This window comes from Pseudophryne corroboree, chromosome 1 (genome assembly GCF_028390025.1).
Source record: "Pseudophryne corroboree isolate aPseCor3 chromosome 1, aPseCor3.hap2, whole genome shotgun sequence".
NCBI lineage: Eukaryota > Metazoa > Chordata > Amphibia > Anura > Myobatrachidae > Pseudophryne > Pseudophryne corroboree.
The window spans coordinates 192,231,988-192,251,172 of NC_086444.1; the positions used below are offsets into that span (position 1 = coordinate 192,231,988).

The 19,185-nt window shown below is 43.4% G+C and overlaps 1 protein-coding gene across 17 annotated transcripts in view; it reads right to left on the reverse strand.

Annotated features, from left to right (window-relative positions):
* Positions 1–19,185, reverse strand: part of MEF2C (myocyte enhancer factor 2C) — a 382,771-nt gene that overhangs the window by 118,087 nt on the left and 245,499 nt on the right. For all 17 annotated transcript variants that reach the window (XM_063963987.1, XM_063963979.1, XM_063963982.1 and 14 more), the window contains one exon: positions 14–217. In XM_063963987.1, the coding sequence (XP_063820057.1) occupies positions 14–217 (204 nt within the window). The remainder of the gene's footprint in view (positions 1–13; positions 218–19,185) is intronic.

A 19,185-nucleotide genomic window follows, 5' to 3' on the forward strand; every position in this document is an offset into this window, starting at 1 on the left:
AACATAGTCTTACCTCTACAATGTCAGAATTTGTTCGACTTTCATGCGGCTCGTTGTATTCTGTGTATTTCAGCAAAACTTTATCCATATCCGTGCTAGCGTACTGGAATAGTTTGTTAGTGCTGTTGAAGATGATTAGAGCTATCTCACAGTCGCATAAAACACTCAACTCGTAAGCCTTCTTCATTAACCCAAACTTTCTCTTTGTAAATGTCACCTAGAAAAAAATAAACAGAGTGTTAAAATGGCAAAAAACAACAACAAACAGATAAGTATGGTAATGCGGGTTTTAGCATATCATACTTTTCATTTAAGTCACTAAAAACAAGACTAAACTTAAAATGTTCATTAAATAAATCAACTAAGATAAACGTGAATATCCACAGGATAAAGCAGTAAAACTGCCGCATCAAAGTCCAACCTACCACCACTTTAGGGTCACCTATTTTAGTCATTTAGGCACACTTGCACAAAAGTAAGCACACAATGGGGCATATTTAATTATTATCGGACTCTAACCAAGTAATTCTAGTTTCTTCTCAATGCTTACAGCGGCAATAAGCTATTACGTACAGCCTGGATGTATTAATAGTCACACGCATTGACATGGGCTCTGAAAGGAGCCATCCCTGCTGCGTGCTAGAAATGAAGCCATCACTAATACGATCCCTGCACCTCTCTTACAGGACCCCAGCACCATTCTGCACATGCGCAGTCGGCTGACAGACCAAACAAGCTTCCAAACTCATCTCCTGCCTTGGCAACTGCAACCTCCTTATTAAGCATTTTCCTCACCCAATAATCTTCACCTTATCCCTCTAAAAAGAGTCAACAAGACTGATCTTTCCCTCCTCATATGCCGTACCACAGTGCAGATCCCTACACTCACTCCCCATGCTCTCTAGTATCCAGTTAAAACTATCTCTTCATACGACTCAAATCTCATTTTGAAATACTCTCCCTCTTGCCCTCTTGCATCTACCTCTGGCCTGATACTTGTTATGTCTCATCTGTGGTTACCACCTCTCACTCCAACCTACAAGACTTCTCCCGAGCTGCTACCTACTACCATGCCAGTTCATGCTCTCACAACCTTCAAATATCATGCTCTGGAAACCCATCTCATGTATGTATCAGAGCTTACCCTACTGCCTCCTATACTACCCAAACTAATGCATCCCACCCTACTCCACTCTGAACCACTCGATACTCTTATCTCAGCAATGCTTTATATTTATTAAAATGTTAGATCTGCAATCAGCTGGACCCATCCTACCCAGTGTTTAAATGTTTCCATAAAATTCATCTACCTTTAATGTCTCTGTTTTATGTATGTTATCTTTTCCCACTGTGCAGCGCTGTGGAACACTGTGTAATAATAACTGGAGACTCAGGGGATTCAGAGAGAGAGAGAGAGAGATATCATCCTATGAGACCAGCCAGGAGATGAACCCGTTATATAAGCTGCCACCCTCACATAGTGGGACATGATTGCTGGGAGCAGAGTATGTGTACAGTAAGTCACCTATGGAACAAGGTCGGATGAAGGACAGTAGCCCAAATCACTCCATACTAGAGATGTCCATTCAAACTTAAACATGCACAATTCTCATACAATTTATAAATAAACACTAACACCAGCCTGATTCTTCTGCCGTTATCACTGTGCAATTGGGGACATAGTGGCACATTACCTAAGGGCACCATAGTGTAAATAGAATCATGATTCCAGTTTAAAATATTAGAGGTTCACTTATTTTGACAGAGAGCTTTTTAAGTGAATTAACACATTGTCAATATGATGTACCATCAGTACTTACACCCATTTGGTACATGATGTGACAAGCAGGCCGTTTCCTACATTCATCCCAAATCAATCTCATAGTCTGACACGTTACAACTGAATTAAAGGGATATTATATTGAAGGATTATCTTATTTTAGAGACGTGTTATAAAAAGCTGTATGGGCTGAGTGTAACAAGAAATGCTGACAAGTGTTAGAGAATAAGGCAGTGTAACCTACCTAACATAACACATTACAAAGTGCTAGTTTGTTCCATTAATATCTTGTATACAACACATACAATGAATAAAAAACAATGTTACTAGAATACATGAGCCCTTTCCCCTTAACCCTGTCGATTAAAATAATTAAATATTCTGCATTCAGGAAAAACACATGTATATCGTATTTTAACTTTAAATGACATTTAAAAAAAACGAGACTTGGAAATAGTTAAATTCTTCACGATTAAAATGTAGGCATCAAATCTGGCTTATACCTCTTTCACACCAAAATCCCAGGTCTGACTGTTCCAATCTGGGTCAGACCCCACTTACATTGTAGCTCTGATCCCATGTTATTCCTGAGTCGGTGCCATTTATACTGTGTATGGGAGCAGGGCCGGTGACAGGTTGGGTCAAAGGGGACACCTGTACCGGCCCCAAGGATCAGAGTGGCCTCAAGGATATGCTGCTTAGGGCCTTGCAGGGATGTGAGCTATCTTGTCCAAATATGGCAGCAATCTGTAGGCAGTGTGGGCACAGCCTCAGTGACATTAACCGTAATATAGCACAGCCAATTCCGTTGCTCTTTAAAAAAAATATATAATCATCTGAGGGGGCCCCAGAGATATCACTGTATGGGGCCCCAAGATTTCTGTTGCTGGCCCTCTATGGGAGCAGTTTAAAATGTTCTGCCAGCACTTGCAGATGGTCATCTACAGTATAAGCACTGGGAATCCGGCTCTTCCTATACTATAAATGGGACCAGTGCTTAAAGTGGTCCTGGAGAGGTGGTGGAACTCACCCCTCCCCACCCACCCCCCACACCCGAGCCGTAAAGGGATTGTGCGCGCCGTGCGAAAAAAAGGGGCGTGGTCCCAAAAAGAAAGGGACATGGTCACCCAATAGTATCCCTAATTTCAATTACTTTGAGCTGCCCCCAGTACAGATGTTCCCAGTACAGATGTTCCCAGTACAGATGCCCCTGTAGAAGCTGTCCCCAGTAGTTCATGCCACCTGTAGTTATGCCCCCAGTAGAAGCTGCCCCCTGTAGTTATGCCCCCAGTAGAAGCTGTCCCACTGTAGTTATGCCCCCAGTACAGATGCCCCCTGTAGTTATGCCCCCAGTAAAAGCTGCCCCCTATAGTTATGTCCCCAGCAGAAGCTGCCCCCAGTACAGATGCCCCATGTAGTTATGCCCCCAGTACAGCTGCCAGGCGCGGCCACAGAATAGTACCAATTCACATAACACCACACAGTAGCGTCCGTTATTCACATTACACAGCACAGTAGTAATCAGGGTGTGACGGAGAAGAGTGGGTGACAGAGAGAGGGTAACCGGGAGAAGGTGACAGGGAGAAGTTGATAATAGGGAGAGGCTGAGGGTGACGGAGAGTGGGTGAAAGAGAAAGGTAGAGTGTGAAAATGAGAGGGTGATAAGCAGTGGGTGACCGGGAGAGCCAGAAGGTGATGGGGAGGGGGCGACAAGCCGAGGGAGACTGGGAGAGGAGGACAGGGAGAGGCATAGGGTGATGGGGAGAAGGTGACAAGCAGAGTGTGACAGGGAGAGGGTATCCGAGGTCTCTGTACGAGGGAGTAAAGGAGGTAAATTGGGTTGAAAGGGCTCACTGGGACATGACGGGAAAGTATTCGGGGGAGAGACACGCAGAAAAAAAAACAATGGCTGTTTACATGAGAGGGGAGAGGAAAGAGAGAACTTCTCTGACCTGCAGTAAGAGAGCCAATCATTTCTGGACACAGTGGAAGGTTCTGGAGAACATAGTCTCATGGTCCCAGCACTGGCAGGCGATTGAATGTCCCTCGAGCCGGCCCTGCTTCGGAGGTCTGGCAAGTCAAACAGTATCCGAGAGAAGGGAAGGGGAGGGGCCCCCCTCCTCTACTCCGGCCGGACTGCCTCCTCCTGCTTTGTTATGACCCACCGCAGCGTACCGCTAGCTCTGTAAAAAAAAAAAAATATGCCAGTGCACACATACATAGATTAGATAGAGGAACACTGACCCATCATACAGTGACCAGGGGCACACTGACACACAGATTTGTATATGTGCACAATTACACACACACACACACACAAAACCGACTTTTCAAACATTTGAATTCCCCGTGACTTGTACAGGTCCAGTCCTCTAAGAGGAGCAGCATGCTCCTCCGTCTCTCCTCACATCATGGCCGCACAGAGGTAGAGAGCTGGCTGGTGGGCGTGCGGAGTGACCTCCTCGCGTCCCATTGCGCACACATTAACCATGGAGGCAGGGTCAACACTGTCAGTGCTGAACGGGCTCTGGTGCTAGTCAGTGCCTCCTGAGCGATTTAGCTCACCGCACGTCTCTGCCGTGTGCACATTTAACTCTGCGTTTATCACAGTTGTATGGCGGGCGGCAACGGAGCTGTAGACAGTGACTGACTCACTGTCTGCAGTAGCACCCTCTAAACCCTGGCGGGCTGCACACAGCCGCACACAGTGGAAACCTGAGCTCAGAGTGAGCTCCGGCTGCCGCTGAGGGGAAGGTGCGGGTGCCCGCTGGTAACACAACCTCAGAGGGCGCCCGGCATCCCCATGCGGCTCACATTCTGGGTTAGGTGAGCCGGAGGAGGCAGAACTGCGTTCTGTCTCCAATTGGAACTGACGCAACTGCGTTCTGCCCCGTTCCGGCTCAGTTTAACCTCTGATTTTATCCCTGACACAACTCTCCCTCCCTGACAGTTTATACCACACACAGCACTCCCCTCAGCACGTCCCACTCACTATCCTCCCAGCACGTATAATCCCACACACAGCTCCCCCCCAGCACGTATAATATCACACACCGTCCCCCCAGCATTTATAATACCACATGCCGTCCCCCCCAGCACGTATAATCCCCCACACAGCTTCCCCCCTTTCAGCACATATAACCCCACACACAGCTCCCCCTGCACATATAGTCCCACACACAGCTGTCCCCCGCAACACATATAATTCTGCAAACAGCCCACCCCCAGCACATATAATTCCACAGAGCTAGCCCTTCAGAACATAGTCCCACACACAGCCCCCCCAGCACATATAGTCCCATCCACACAGCTCCCTCCAGCACTTATAGTCCCATACATAGCCCTCCCAGCACATATAGTCCTACACACAGCCCCATCCAGCACATATAACCCCCACACACAGCCCCCCAGCACATATAGTCCAAAACAAGCCCCCCCTTCCCCACCAGAGTTGATCCTTAGCATAGCGACATTATCCCTCCCACCCCCCCGCACATCTCCTTTCTACCTCATTCACGTGCATGGGTCATCCTGTCAGGGCTCCAACAGCTCCTCCACTTTAGGCGACAGGAGAGACAGACATGCAGTGATAGCACTGCATGATCTCATTCCCGCCGCCGCGGCCAGCAGGAGCAGCGGGTACATGTGGAAGCGGGGGCTAAGGAGCCCGCCCACCCCATCTATTAAAGTGGGAGGCGCGGCGCGGCGCAGTGACTGTGACAGCGGGAACAGGCTAATCAGGCAGCGCAGCCTGTACAAAGTTCCCATGGCCGGGTAAAGTGGGCTGGAGGTGGCGGAACTGGTTCCGCCTCCCAATACAACTGACGGAACGCAGTTCCGCCCCGTTCCGGCCCACTTTAACCCCTGAATGGGACCCAGGTCAGACTGTTCACACTGCCCCCCGCCCATTATATGAGTCGTTGCTGTGTACAACCCAGGTTGCTACCTGGGTTGGAAACCTTTCATACCAAGCAGTGACCCAGGCTACCCAGCAGTAACCCATGTCGAATCGGCGGTGTGAAAGGGTAATAGTGAAGATGGTGCTATTCCTCACCACTGTACAGCTATAGTCAAGTAACTTGAACAGGGTAACACAAAAATGTATGCATTATATTCAATGTTCGACAACAGTCTCTCTTCAGAGAATTGGAAATGCTGTTTATAGTGCAACTAATGCAGATACAATATATAAAATATACTAGGTGATTCATTGCGCCCTACGGGCGCTCTTCACACCATCGTAAGGGGCTATGCCACCTTAACCCTTGCACGTCCTTGGGCGTGCAATATTTGTATTATATGGAGTATTACCTTACTGCGGGTGGGGGAGGGGGTCCGGAGCCGCCGCGGGTGCTTGAGGGATGTGTGTGGGGGTGCCGCGGATGGGGCCCGGAGGTACTGCGAGTGGAGGAGGGGCGGGTAATGCTTCTCCTGCTTCTCCTCCTGGAAGCAGATAAGCTGCTGTCCTCCCTTTGGCAGTGGCTCTCCCGGAGACTCGCACAGCAGCCAAGTAGCCAGTCACTATTGTTGATGCCGGAGGGGGCAGGTGGACTGGCAGCAGCACGCTGCAGTAAAAGGATTTTTTTCCCCTGTCTACAGCGTAGACCCTCTAACTGTACCTTTTTGGCAGGTACAGTACCTTTTTTTTATGGTCTGTACCGATTTTTGCCTCTCCAAACTTCCATTGAAAGTATAGGAAAAGGGGCGGGGCCACGTCACTGTACCCATGTCCACGCCCCTTTTTTATTTTGTACCGATTTTTATGTGTAAATTGTTGGAGGGTATGTTGCTGCAGATGCAGTGGGCCTATTTTGGGGTGTGGAGCTGGAGCTGCAGCTCCATCAGCCGCATTGTTAATCCTGCTATGGGAACACACAGCAGCCAAAGGGCAGAGCCTCCCATTGGATGTAACCTGTGTGGAAGGGCGTTTCTCACCCTATCAGCTGTGGACTGGGTGTGATAGACCTGCTGCTAACCCAATGAGAGCTCCTAGCCATGCCCAGCATTATCCACAGTCGCAGAGTCACAGATCTGGGCTATTATATAGGAGATATACTATTGTCAATACAGTACTATACTGCACCTATTGCTCAAAAAAATTAAAAAAATGATATATATATATATGGAAAATGTATGAGTTGGCAATCCCTGGGTAATTCCAACACTGCGCTGGTGCCTTTCCAGAATAAATGGTAGGATACAGCTTGAAAAAGGAGGAGCGGCACTCGGCGTCTTGAAAATGACAAAGTGTATTTGAAAAAACACAGCAGTAGATTCCAACGTTTCGGGGCTCACATGCCCCTTTCTCAAGGTGTGTGCCCCTTGACAAAGGGGCATGTAAGCCCCGAAACGTTGGAATCTACTGCTGTGTTTTTTCAAATACACTTTGTCATTTTCAAGACGCCGAGTGCCGCTCCTCCTTTTTCAAGATATATATATATATATATATATACCGTAGGCAATACTATACTACACTGTAGTTAAAGCAGCAAAATAGATATAGATATAGATATAGATATATTTACTATAGAGATACCATACTGTATTAAAGTGTATGAGTGACATTCAATCCATATTTATATCACTGACTTGCTTCTATGCCAGGAAAGCCAACATGTTCTTCTAGTGCAAAACAGATCCTTAAATATGTATAATATTTATTGGAATGAGTCCTAAACTAATAATACCTCACTATTTGAATTCTATGTTCAGAACAAGTTGTTATGGTGATTGGTTAATGACAAGGCTGTGCGGCACAGCTACAGACACGCACAAGGTGTTCCTTTTAAAACGCAGAAAATTGAAATAAAATGACCACTTTGGGATAAAATCAAGGCGGATCATTTAAAATGCAGTGATGTTTTTTGGGGAAATGTTTACTTTAGAAATCCTATTAATCTCTAGATAATCAGGGTTCGGGGCTGTAGATTTAGATTTGCAGTTCACATATTGATAAGATTAACCATCAAGACTTTTATCATGGGATTTTTACTACTAAGTGTCTGTGTTTTCATCCGCTGCCAGCAAATTTAGATAAGGTATTTAGCATATGTTATAACAGTACTGAAACGTCAGATTCCAGATTCTACAGTTTAAATGTTGTTTTATATGGTTACATTCCAGATGCAATTTAACGCCAACTGCCACCCCGGTCGTCATTTCAATGCCAGCTGGTAATGCCATAGGATTATGTAAGCACTTTAAACCCAGTCAGCAGGTCTGTAACCACTCAGAGGAGTGGCTCCCACATGCCTTCAGTCTGAGCGTTTATCCTTTTCAGCTTAAGAAGCTTTCACGCTCATTACCAAAACTACAAACTGAATACGTTCTTAGAAATATATCAAGCAGTCATGCAACAAACACATAAATGAAATAATACTAAATGGGATATAAAAATAATAATCTAGATTTTTTTTTTAGACAACAAACTTGGTGTATTAAAGAAACCAATTACTTATGTTATCGTTCTGCTTGCTGGACGGTAAAATATTCCGCAACTCGCCATTACAAACGTCCTTGCTGAACACTTTCATTGAGTATTTGTGACCTGTTGTTTCTAGAGTTAAGAGATGTATCACATATTGATTCACATATACTTTACTGCAGCGTTAACCAAGTGCAACACTTTTATTTATCTGGCTGTACTCTGTTTTTTTCTTCCAAAATTTCTTTAAAATCATCTGATCAGAGTATTTGATTCAAAATTAATAATTTGGGATAAATCATATAAATATTTTGGTTTATAAAGAAGGCAAGTAATTAATTGATCATTTAATAAGAAGACCCTTAACAAACAAAATATTTACAAAATAGCATAAAAAATGTACAGTCATGAAAATAACTTGGCTGTAAAACACAGTAATGCGACATAAAGAAAACACTGCAGAGATAGTACGAGACAATTCATAGAAATACGTAAACATTACCACATCAGCCCTTTCACATCCACAAATAGATTTTTTTTGTTATTATACGTATTTAATTTTCTATATTTAGTTTCTTTTTACGCATGATAAATTGGTCCACATTACAATAGAGCCAAATGCACTGTTTATTTGTATAACTACAAATGCTGTATATATTGGTGCCCCCCCCCCCCCCCCCCCCCAAAAAAAAGATAAAAAAGAAAAAAAACATCATTATCTGCTCTTCCTGATGTATTGTTCTGAGTAGACAAACTTCTTATATTTGGTAGAGCGCAGGTTTAATCATAATGAGCTTGAGTCAAAACAAATGTAATTTGGTACGTCATGGTAACATAGTTGGTGTAGTCTTTTCTTAAGATTTTTACTAGTGCATTGGAGGTAGGCGAACAATCACCTAATCACTTTCAATAGGTCATCAAAGAAATGTTCCTCTTAAACGATTAACCCTGCATGTGAACCATTTAATGACAGCATTCTGAATCTATCTGAGAATATAAATGGTGATATTTAGCAGTAAGGTCACACAGGAAAAAGGTTCTGTAACACACATCAGCAGTACTATCCCGCTGCTAATAAAATCGCTGGGAGCTATCTTATTATCAATGCCGACATCGTTTTCTCCCAATGTCGGCACTTAATGGGTATTATGCTTCAGGTGCCTCAGGCCAGAGCTGCAATAACACATGGGATTGGAGGACTTATTCCTGATCCCATATGTTATCGCACGATTGCGGGTCAATTTCAACCGATAGAAATGGGCTCTAATTGGGTACCGCGATAATAACCATCGGTCAAACATTGCGATTTCCGTCCGATTTTACTGTCCGAAAGAGCATCGGGGCTAATAGGATATCACCCATAGTCAACAATATATTTCCTTTCTTTTCTTTTACTAAATTGCATTAGAAAAACAGAATTTAGAACCTGATAGTTTACTTTCTATGCACTCAAAAAAGGGAAATAAAAGAAATAAAAATAAAAAAAACAATTACAGGCACTAACTGGTCTCAGACCCATTAGCGCTCCCAAGAGAGCACATCATGCACCCATCAGAGATACACTACTGAAACATGTTCTACAGAGCTCATGGCTGGGTCATTATTGTTTGCTGATTGCTGCTATCTTATACAAAATCATTACTACCTGTGTGGCCCCCTAATGCACATTTGGGTGCAACACTTGTGACCGGCGGTCATGATATCGACAGTCACATGACCAACACCGAACCTTCAGAATGCTGACAGGGGACGGAGTAATTATTTTAACCCTCCCCTGTGCCCTACCCTAACCTTAACTCACCTAAGGTAGCAGCTAGGGCTAAGATAGTGGGGGTGACGGCTAGGGTTAAGACTCGGGGAGAGGGGGAAGCTACGTCTAACTCCCCCTCTAGTGCGTAATACAAACCCCCACCGGGCCCTATCCCCCCAATACTTACTTTCGGGATGTCGGCAGTATTTGCCGCTGGTATTACAAATGGTGTCGGGATTCCTGCATCGGTTACATGACCACCAGCATGCTGACCACCAGGATACTGACGACATCCCATACATTGCACTACTGGGACCACATTCCATACATTGCACTACTGGGCACCTCACTATGGTACATTGGCACACACAGACAGGCTTAAGAGTTAGGCTTAGAGGAGGGGTAATGATGTTACACAAATACACTTTCTAATTAGGCATTTTCTAATTAGTGCGATCATTAGTGTGGTCATCTGAAGACCACACACACTGTTAGAGCATGTTTGGTCCCTATCAAGTGATTGATCATCAATTATTTGGTCGCACATACACATGCAGTTCTTGTTGGTCAATTTAATCTTTAGAATCCAAACTGACGATCAGGGATGAACTAAGCCTTGGGGGGGTTTAATAATGTCTGGGTACTGTTTATAACTCCATCTAATTGAGAGACAACTATTTTTTTTATAAAGTATTATTTTAGTGGAACAAAGACAATTTAAACAACCTTACCTTAAAATACAAATAGAAAAATAAAATCTATAATTTATCTTTTCACATGCAAGAATAGCAGCAGCCTCTGTACTACTTACACACTGGGACAGGACTCAGGGGGACTCTGTGTGTGCATGTGTCTTACTCTCTCTGAAACCTGATACTGCTGTGTCTCTGCCTGCACTACATACTATAATTTTTGCAATCTAGCTGCCTGGTTCTGATGCTGCACAAGAGGCCGAGTTAGTGATGACTGTGTGCCCTGGTCTGGGGGGGAGGGCCTGCCGGAGGGGGGGGCAGGGTACAGTATCCCCTGCAGCCCCCCCATAACCTGGCTATACTGATTATATGAATCACTGTGTATATATACAGTGCATCCGGAAAGAATTCACAGAGCATCACTTTTTCCACATTTTGTTATGTTACAGTCTTATTCCAAACTGGAATAGATTCATTATTCCCTCAAAATTCTACACACAATACCCCATAATGACAGAGTGGAAAAAGTTTTTTTAAAGATTTTTGCAAATTTATAAAAAATATAAAACTAAGAAATCACATGTACATAAGTATTCACAGCCTTAGCCATGAAGCTCAAAATTGAGCTCAGGTGCATCCTGTTTCCACTGATCATCCTTGAGATGTTTCAACAGCTTAATTGGAGTCCACCTGTAGTAAATTCAGTTGATTGGACATGATTTGGAAAGGCATACACCTGTCTATATAAGGTCCCACACTTGACAGTGCATGTCTGAGCACAAAGCAAGCATGAAGTCAAAGGAATTGTCTGTAGACTTCCAAGAGAGAATTGTCTTGAGAATAAATCTGGGGAAGGGTACAGAAAAATATCTGCTGCTTTGAAGGTCCCAATGAGCACAGTGGCCTCCATCATCCGTAAATGGAAGAAGTTCGGAACCACCAGGACTCTTCCTAGAGCTGGCCGGCCATCTAAACTGAGTGTTCAGGGGAGAAGGGCCCTAGTCAGGGAGGTGACCAAGAACCCGATGGTCACTCTGTCAGAGCTAAAGCATTCCTCTGTGAAGAGAGAAGAACCTTCCAGAAGGACAACCATCTCTGCAGCAATCCACCAATCAGGCCTGTATGGTAGAGTGGCCAGACAGAAGCCACTCCTTAGTAAAAAGCACATGGCAACCCGCTTGGAGTTTGCCAAAATTCACCTGAAGGACTCTCAGACCATGAGAAACAAAATTCTCTGGGCTGATGAGACAAAGATTGAACTCTTTGGCATGAATGCCAGGCATCATGTTTGGAGGAAACCAGGCCCGCTCATCACCAGGCCAATACCATCCCTACAGTGAAGCATGGTGGTGGCAGCATCATGCTGTGGGGATATTTTTCATGCCAGGCATCATGATGCCAGGCATCATGTTTGGAGGAAACCAGGCCCGCTCATCACCAGGCCAATACCATCCCTACAGTGAAGCATGGTGGTGGCAGCATCATGCTGTGGGGATATTTTTCATGCCAGGCATCATGATGCCAGGCATCATGTTTGGAGGAAACCAGGCCCGCTCATCACCAGGCCAATACCATCCCTACAGTGAAGCATGGTGGTGGCAGCATCATGCTGTGGGGATATTTTTCAGCGGCAGGAACTGGGAGACTAGTCAGGATAGAGGGAAATATGAATGCAGCAATGTACAGAGACATCCTGGATGAAAACCTGCTCCAGAGCACTCTTGACCTCAGACTGTGGCGACAGTTCCTCTTTCAGCAAGACAACAACCCTAAGCAAACAGCTAAGATATCAAAGAAGTGGCTTCAGGACTCTGTGAATGTCCTTGAGTGGCCCAGCCAGAGCCCAAACTTGAATCCGATTGAACATCTCTGGAGAGATCTGACAATGGCTGTGCACCGACGCTTCCCATACAACCTGATGGAGCTTGAGAGGTGTTGCAAAGAGGAATGGGCGAAACTGACAAAAGATAGGTGTGCCAAGCTTGTGGCATCATATTCAAAAAGACTTGGGGCTGTAATTGCTGCCAAAGGTACATCAACAAAGTATTGAACAAAGGCTGTGAATACTTATGTACATGTGATTTCTTATTTTTTATATTTTTAATACATTTGCAAAAATATAAAAAAAACTTTTTTCACATTGTCATTATGGGGTAGAATTTTGAGGGAAAAAAATTAATTTATTCCAGTTTGCAATAAAGCGGTAACATAAAAAATGTGGAAAAAGTGAAGCGCTGTGAATACTTTCCGCATGCACTGTATAAACATCCCCAGCTGTGGAAGTTCACAACTATTTCCTACAAACTCTTTAAAATGGGTTTTCTTAAAAAAAAAAAAAAAGAAGAAGGACAATTTACAGCAAGATTAAATAAAATGTAATGAATATGAATTTTTCAAAATTACAGATTTTCTGATTTTTTTCACCATGGGACTTAAAGCAGCATTGTTCTTACAACCCGACAGATTTAAACCTGTCAATAATCAGCATTACATTTCCTCCATAGTTTTCGTTTTAATCCTTTTCAAAGATCCTTGTGAAAGAACAAGGATGGAAATTTTCTCTGCAGGGCAAGGAAGGTGGAAATAAATGAAACATGCCAGTAACTGGTGGGTAAAGTTTGTGCGATAGCTCCTGGAGATGAGAAGATCCTCAATATCTAATGGAATTTTCCATGACACCTTAACCAGTATAGTCAAAATATTCTGCCCAAAAAATAAATTTTATATTTATATATATATATATATATATATATATATATATATATAGATATAGATATATATATATATATATATATATATATATATATATATATAAAACATATAAAAAGCAATCAGGTGTGCTCAGTATATCACAGTAAATAACAGTCTTTTCCACTTTAAGACCTTACAGTCACTACTCCTATAGCAAATAGGGAGCGGATGCACTAATGTTCCTTTCTTTATAGAACCGCTGCTCCCCACCGTCATATATGGCCCGGAATTCCACGGGAAAGAGACATCTAGAGAAAAAGACAGAGGGGGCGCTCCATAGTGCAATAAAGTTTTAATTTCATAAAAGCACAAAACTCTTGTTAAAATTCACAACGTTATTGCTCGTACCAAAACAAACTCCGCTGTGTGCTTAATACCACATGGTTTAGAACATAAACATCCCCAGCAATACTGCAAACCTCCGGTGACCATCCAGGACAGGACCCCTACGCGTTTCGTCACAGACTTCGCCCTCTGACGAAGTCTGTGACGAAACGCATAGGGGCGTGGCCTGCTGACGTGTGCGATCGAGCCCCCTCCTGCCTTCCCTGGTATCAGCGAGTGACGGTGTCCCGGCGTGCAGCGGCTGTGAGTAGCGGTCCAGCGGCACGGGTTTGAGGTCCTGTCCTGGATGGTCACCGGAGGTTTGCAGTATTGCTGGGGATGTTTATGTTCTAAACCATGTGGTATTAAGCCCACAGCGGAGTTTGTTTTGGTACGAGCAATAACGTTGTTAATTTTAACAATAGTTTTGTGCTTTTATGAAATTAAAACTTTATTGCACTATGGAGCGCCCCCTCTGTCTTTTTCTCTAGATATATATATATATATTTACATATATATATATACACATACACATTTATATATATACACACACATATATATATATATATACTGTATGTCTGTTGTGTGTGTGTATATATATATATATATATATACACACACACATAGGGATACTCGGCACTCCAGGGGACAGCATCCCTCATATAGACCAGCAGTCAAGAGGTGGCACTCAGGGACTGGTATACAAATTTTAAGCGTGTATTAAATGTGTTGAAGTTTCAGGGACGTGTTCCCCTTCTTGAGAAAAAGTAAGAAAGCTTTCAAAAAAAGAAGTGCTAATAGTTTTTTTTTTATCAAGTTACAAAATGCAAAGTGAATGAGCAGAACAGAAGTCTCAGTCAAATCAATATTTGATGTGACCACCCTTTGCCTTCAAAACAGCATCAGTTCTTCTAGGTACACTTACACACAGTTTATGAAGGAACTAGGCAGGGAGGTTGTTCCAAACATCTTGGAGAACTAACAACAGATCTTCTGTGAATGTAGGTTTGCTCAATTCCTTCTGTATCTTCATGTAATCCCAGATAGACTTGATGATGTTTAGATCAGGGCTCTGTGGGCCATATCATTACTTCCAGGACTCCTTGTTCTTCTTTACACTGAAGATAGTTCTTAATTACATTGGCTGTATGTTTGGGGTAGTTGTCCTGCTGTAGAATAAATTTGGAGCCAATCAGACACCTCCCTGATGGTATTATATGATGGATAAATACCTGCCTGAATTTCTCAGCATTGAGGACATCATTAATCCTGACCAAACCCCTAACTCCATTTGTTGAAATGCAGCCCCAAACTAGTTACTGTATCACTCTCCAGCCCTTCGGCGCACAAACTACCTTCTGCTAAAGCCAGATATTTAAAATTTTGACTCATCATTCCAGAACACCTGCTGCCATTTTTCTGCACCCCAGTTCCTATGTTTTCGTGCATAATTGAGTCTCTTGGCCTTGTTTCCATGCCAAAATATGGATTTTTGGCTGCAATTTGGGGCAGTATGGATGGTGTAATGGTTAGCATTTCTGCCTAACAGCACTGAGGTAATGGGTTCGATTCCCACCATGGCTCTAACTGTGTGGAGCTTATATATTCTCCCTGTGCTTACGTAGGTTTCCTCCGGGTACTCCGGTTTCCTCTCTCAATCCAAAAATATACTGGTAGGTTAATTGGCTCCCCACAAAATGAACCCTAGCGTGAATGTGTCTGTGTGTACATGTGATAGGGAATATAGATTTTAAGCTCCACTAGGGCAGAGACTGATGTGAATGGCCAAATATTCTCTGTAAAGTGCTGCAGAATATGTGTGCGCTATATAAATAACTGGTAATAAATAATAATTCTTCCATGAAGACCACATCTAGACAGAATTCTCCAAACAGTAGATGGATGTACCTGGATCCCACTGGTTTCTGCGAGTTCTGAGCTGATGGCACTGCTGGACATCTTTCAATTTCGAAGGGAAGTAAGCATGATGTGTCCTTCATCTGATACACTAAGTTTCCTTGATCAACCACTGTGTCTACGTTCCTCAACATTGCCTGTTTCTGTGTGCTTCTTCAGAAGAGCTTGAACAACACATCTTAAAACCCCAGTGTGCTTTGAAATCTTTGCCTGGCAGAGACCTTGCAGATAAAGTTTGGCTACCATGTGTTTTGTTGCTGTGCTCTGTCTTGCCATGGTGAATGACCTTCCACAACCTTTCCTTTGTAGCAGAGTTTGGCTGTTCCTTGCCCAGTTTAAAGCTTTCTAAACAGATGTTTCTGTTTCAGTTAATGACTGTGTTTCAACCTGCATATGAAAATGATGATCATTGTCACCTGTCTGGTATGATTGGTTAATCGTGCACCTAACTGTGGGCCTAATTCAGACCTGGACGCTGCAGCGGTCACAGGCTGAAGCCCAGTGAGGTGTGCGCAAGCGTGCGCACACAGTGAGATGCGAAGGCATCTCACTCGTGCAATCGCCTCTGCTGATTGACAGGCAGAGGTGGTCGCGGGGTGGTCAGGGGCGTGTCATCATTGTTGGGACTGTGTTTGGGGGTGAAGTCCTGACAACGCAGGCATGTCCAGATCGAATGTGGGACGGCCCCCGGGAGCTGCATGACGTTACAAGCAGCTGCGGCACCCAAAAACATGGCGGGTAGCACTAGCCATCTGTCTTCACAGCTAGGCTGCGTAGGCTGGGAGTTACTTGGCAGGTGTCAAAGCATCGCCCCTGTTCGATGCTTTCGCACATCTGCAGGGGGGTAGGGGGGGTAGGGCCTGCAGATAGTGCACATCTACGATCAGGTCTCAATTAGGCCCTATAATCCTACAAAATCCCTGACTCGGTGCAAGTGTACCTAGAAGAATTGATGGTAATTGTTAAAAAAACTATTAATACTTCTATCATTCTAACGTTCTCACTTTGCAGTATTTTTTCCACACCTGCACAGTACTGTACATATAATATATATATATATATTCTATGCAGTGACGTCACAACTCTGTTTATACATACTGCACCAGACTCCCAGGCCCAGAGAGCCCATTCTAACTCCAGTATTGTATGTACAGTGTGTTGTCTGCTGTATAAAGAAGTAAAATGTCTAGCTACTAAGTAATCACTAACAAAGTTTTTAATGTTGTAGAACAAAAGTGTTTCAAAAACACTTTTATTTACACTTTGTGATTTCTAATCTACTGGTAAGACTATGTAATTTGCAAAGAGAATAATAATAGTTGTAAAGGATAATCCAGTTTTCTTGGTGAACACGACAGCTTTGATTTGACAATTAGGGTTGCTTCATATTAATCTGAAAACCGCATGGATGACTTTAAAATATAATAAGGATTGAACCTCTGGAATTATGCTTTCATTATTTTGCTGATAGTTACGGGGTCAAAGGCCTTCTTTCTTATTAGACTTCAAGAATCCCTGCTGGATATGTTTCTTCTTTCTAATTTACTAGGAATAACACTGGTAATAGTGTATTACTTTATATGATGTGTTTGGGTAGAAGGGAGAGAATGCATATAAAATGACTGGGAATAACTATGCATTTCTTTTTAGGGAACTTTGGAGTCCTAAAACATTAACGCATGAGGCGCGATGTAATAGCACCCGAGATCGCTGGAGGTGCGGGCTGCCGGACCATCTCATATTTTTTTTAAAGCGGTAAGCATTTACAAGGCACGTCTGAGATTGGACAGCATCCCGCACCTCTAGCAATCTCAGATGCTATTACATCTCGCCTATGATGTCAATCATCCAATGTAACTTTCTTTAACTAAAGGTTCAAAGTCTTATGCTACTAAATCACCATATTATACTATATATAAGGTGTAGAAAGTCTTGCTGAATAAAACAAAATTATGAGTTAACACTGCTGTGCATATGGGTTCTATAAAAGGGGGGTCATTCCGAGTTGATCGCTCGCTAGCAGTTTTTAGCAACCGTGCAAATGCTATGCCGCCGCCCATTGGGAGTGTATTTTAGCTTCGCAGAAGTGCGAACGAATGGATCGCAGAGCGCCAGCAAAAAAAATGTGTGCAGTTTCAGAGTAGCTCAAAACCTACTCAGCGCTTGCGATCACTTCAAACCATTCAGTTCCGGATTTGACGTCACAAACACGCCCTGCGTTCACCCAGCCATGCCTACGTTTTCCATGGCACGGCTGCGTTTTTTCAAACACTCCCTGAAAACGGTCAGTTGCCACCCAGAAACGCCCACTTCATGTCAATCACTCTGCGGCAGCTAGTGCGACTGAAATGCATCGCTAGACCCTGTGTGAAAATACATTGTTTGTTGTACCCGTACATCACGCGTGCGCATCGCACCGCATACGCATGCGCAGAACTGCCTTTTTTTAGCCTGATCACTGCACTGCGAACAAATGCAGCTAGCGATCAATTCGGAATGACCCCCAATGTCAAGAAAATTATTATGGTGGTCCATTGGTGACTTACCGGGTTTTGCCAGCTCCAGCAGTGACCTCCATGTCCAGCTGACAGTGTTCCAGTTGTTCCTGCGGAGGTTCCAGAGGTATCGCTAACCCTCCCCCTAGTAACTAACCCTAACCTCTCCTCCCTCAGCTTCACGATAACAGCCCCCTCCCCACCAACTGTGCATAACCCTCCCCTCCCCTTCCATAAACTAACCCTAATCCCTCCATTCCTCATCCTGACGGTTGGCATTCTGAGAATGTCGGTGGCGACATTTTAGATGTCGACAATGTGGCAATGTTGACATTATGACAATATTGACATGTTCCATGTCAACATTTCGGCAATGTAAACATCAAATTGTTGTTTCAACATTATAAATATTGACATAATGGCTGCATACTATATATACATTTGTGTTACAATCAACAATTGTTGCTTCTCCTTCACAGTGGAGTATTTTATGTTGCAGTATACTATGAGTAGTTATACATTTACTTACTCTAGTTGAGTGTATACATACAAAGGCATAAATACAGTACATTACATACTTGGCTACATTCCAAGAAAGTCCCGCCAAAGCAGGTTATACCCCCTGTCCTGAGAAATTCCTAATGAACTCCTTAATGAAATGGGCATGATGGGGGTGTGATAATGCGATTCTGAGATCATCAATTCATCATTACCATGGTTGGTAAATCTGTTCTCATGTTACCCATAGCAAGTTATGATGCAGGTAATATGGTGTATTCTTCCAATAACAATAAAATATAGTTAGGACCTATTAATAAGACATAAGGTACAAGAGTATGTATTATTAAATTTACTTCCTTTAGTTTATATCAACTATAACTTACCTAAATGGCATGTAAATAATTAGGCTGAGAACAAATGGACCAGATTTGATTATGTTGAACAGTGCGCAACCTTAAGGTCAATAAAAAGCTAATTCTCTAATGAGAAAATGGTCAGGAAGCACATTTGTCTCCATTTCCTGTCAAAACAGGAAAAGAGTAACTTCTTCC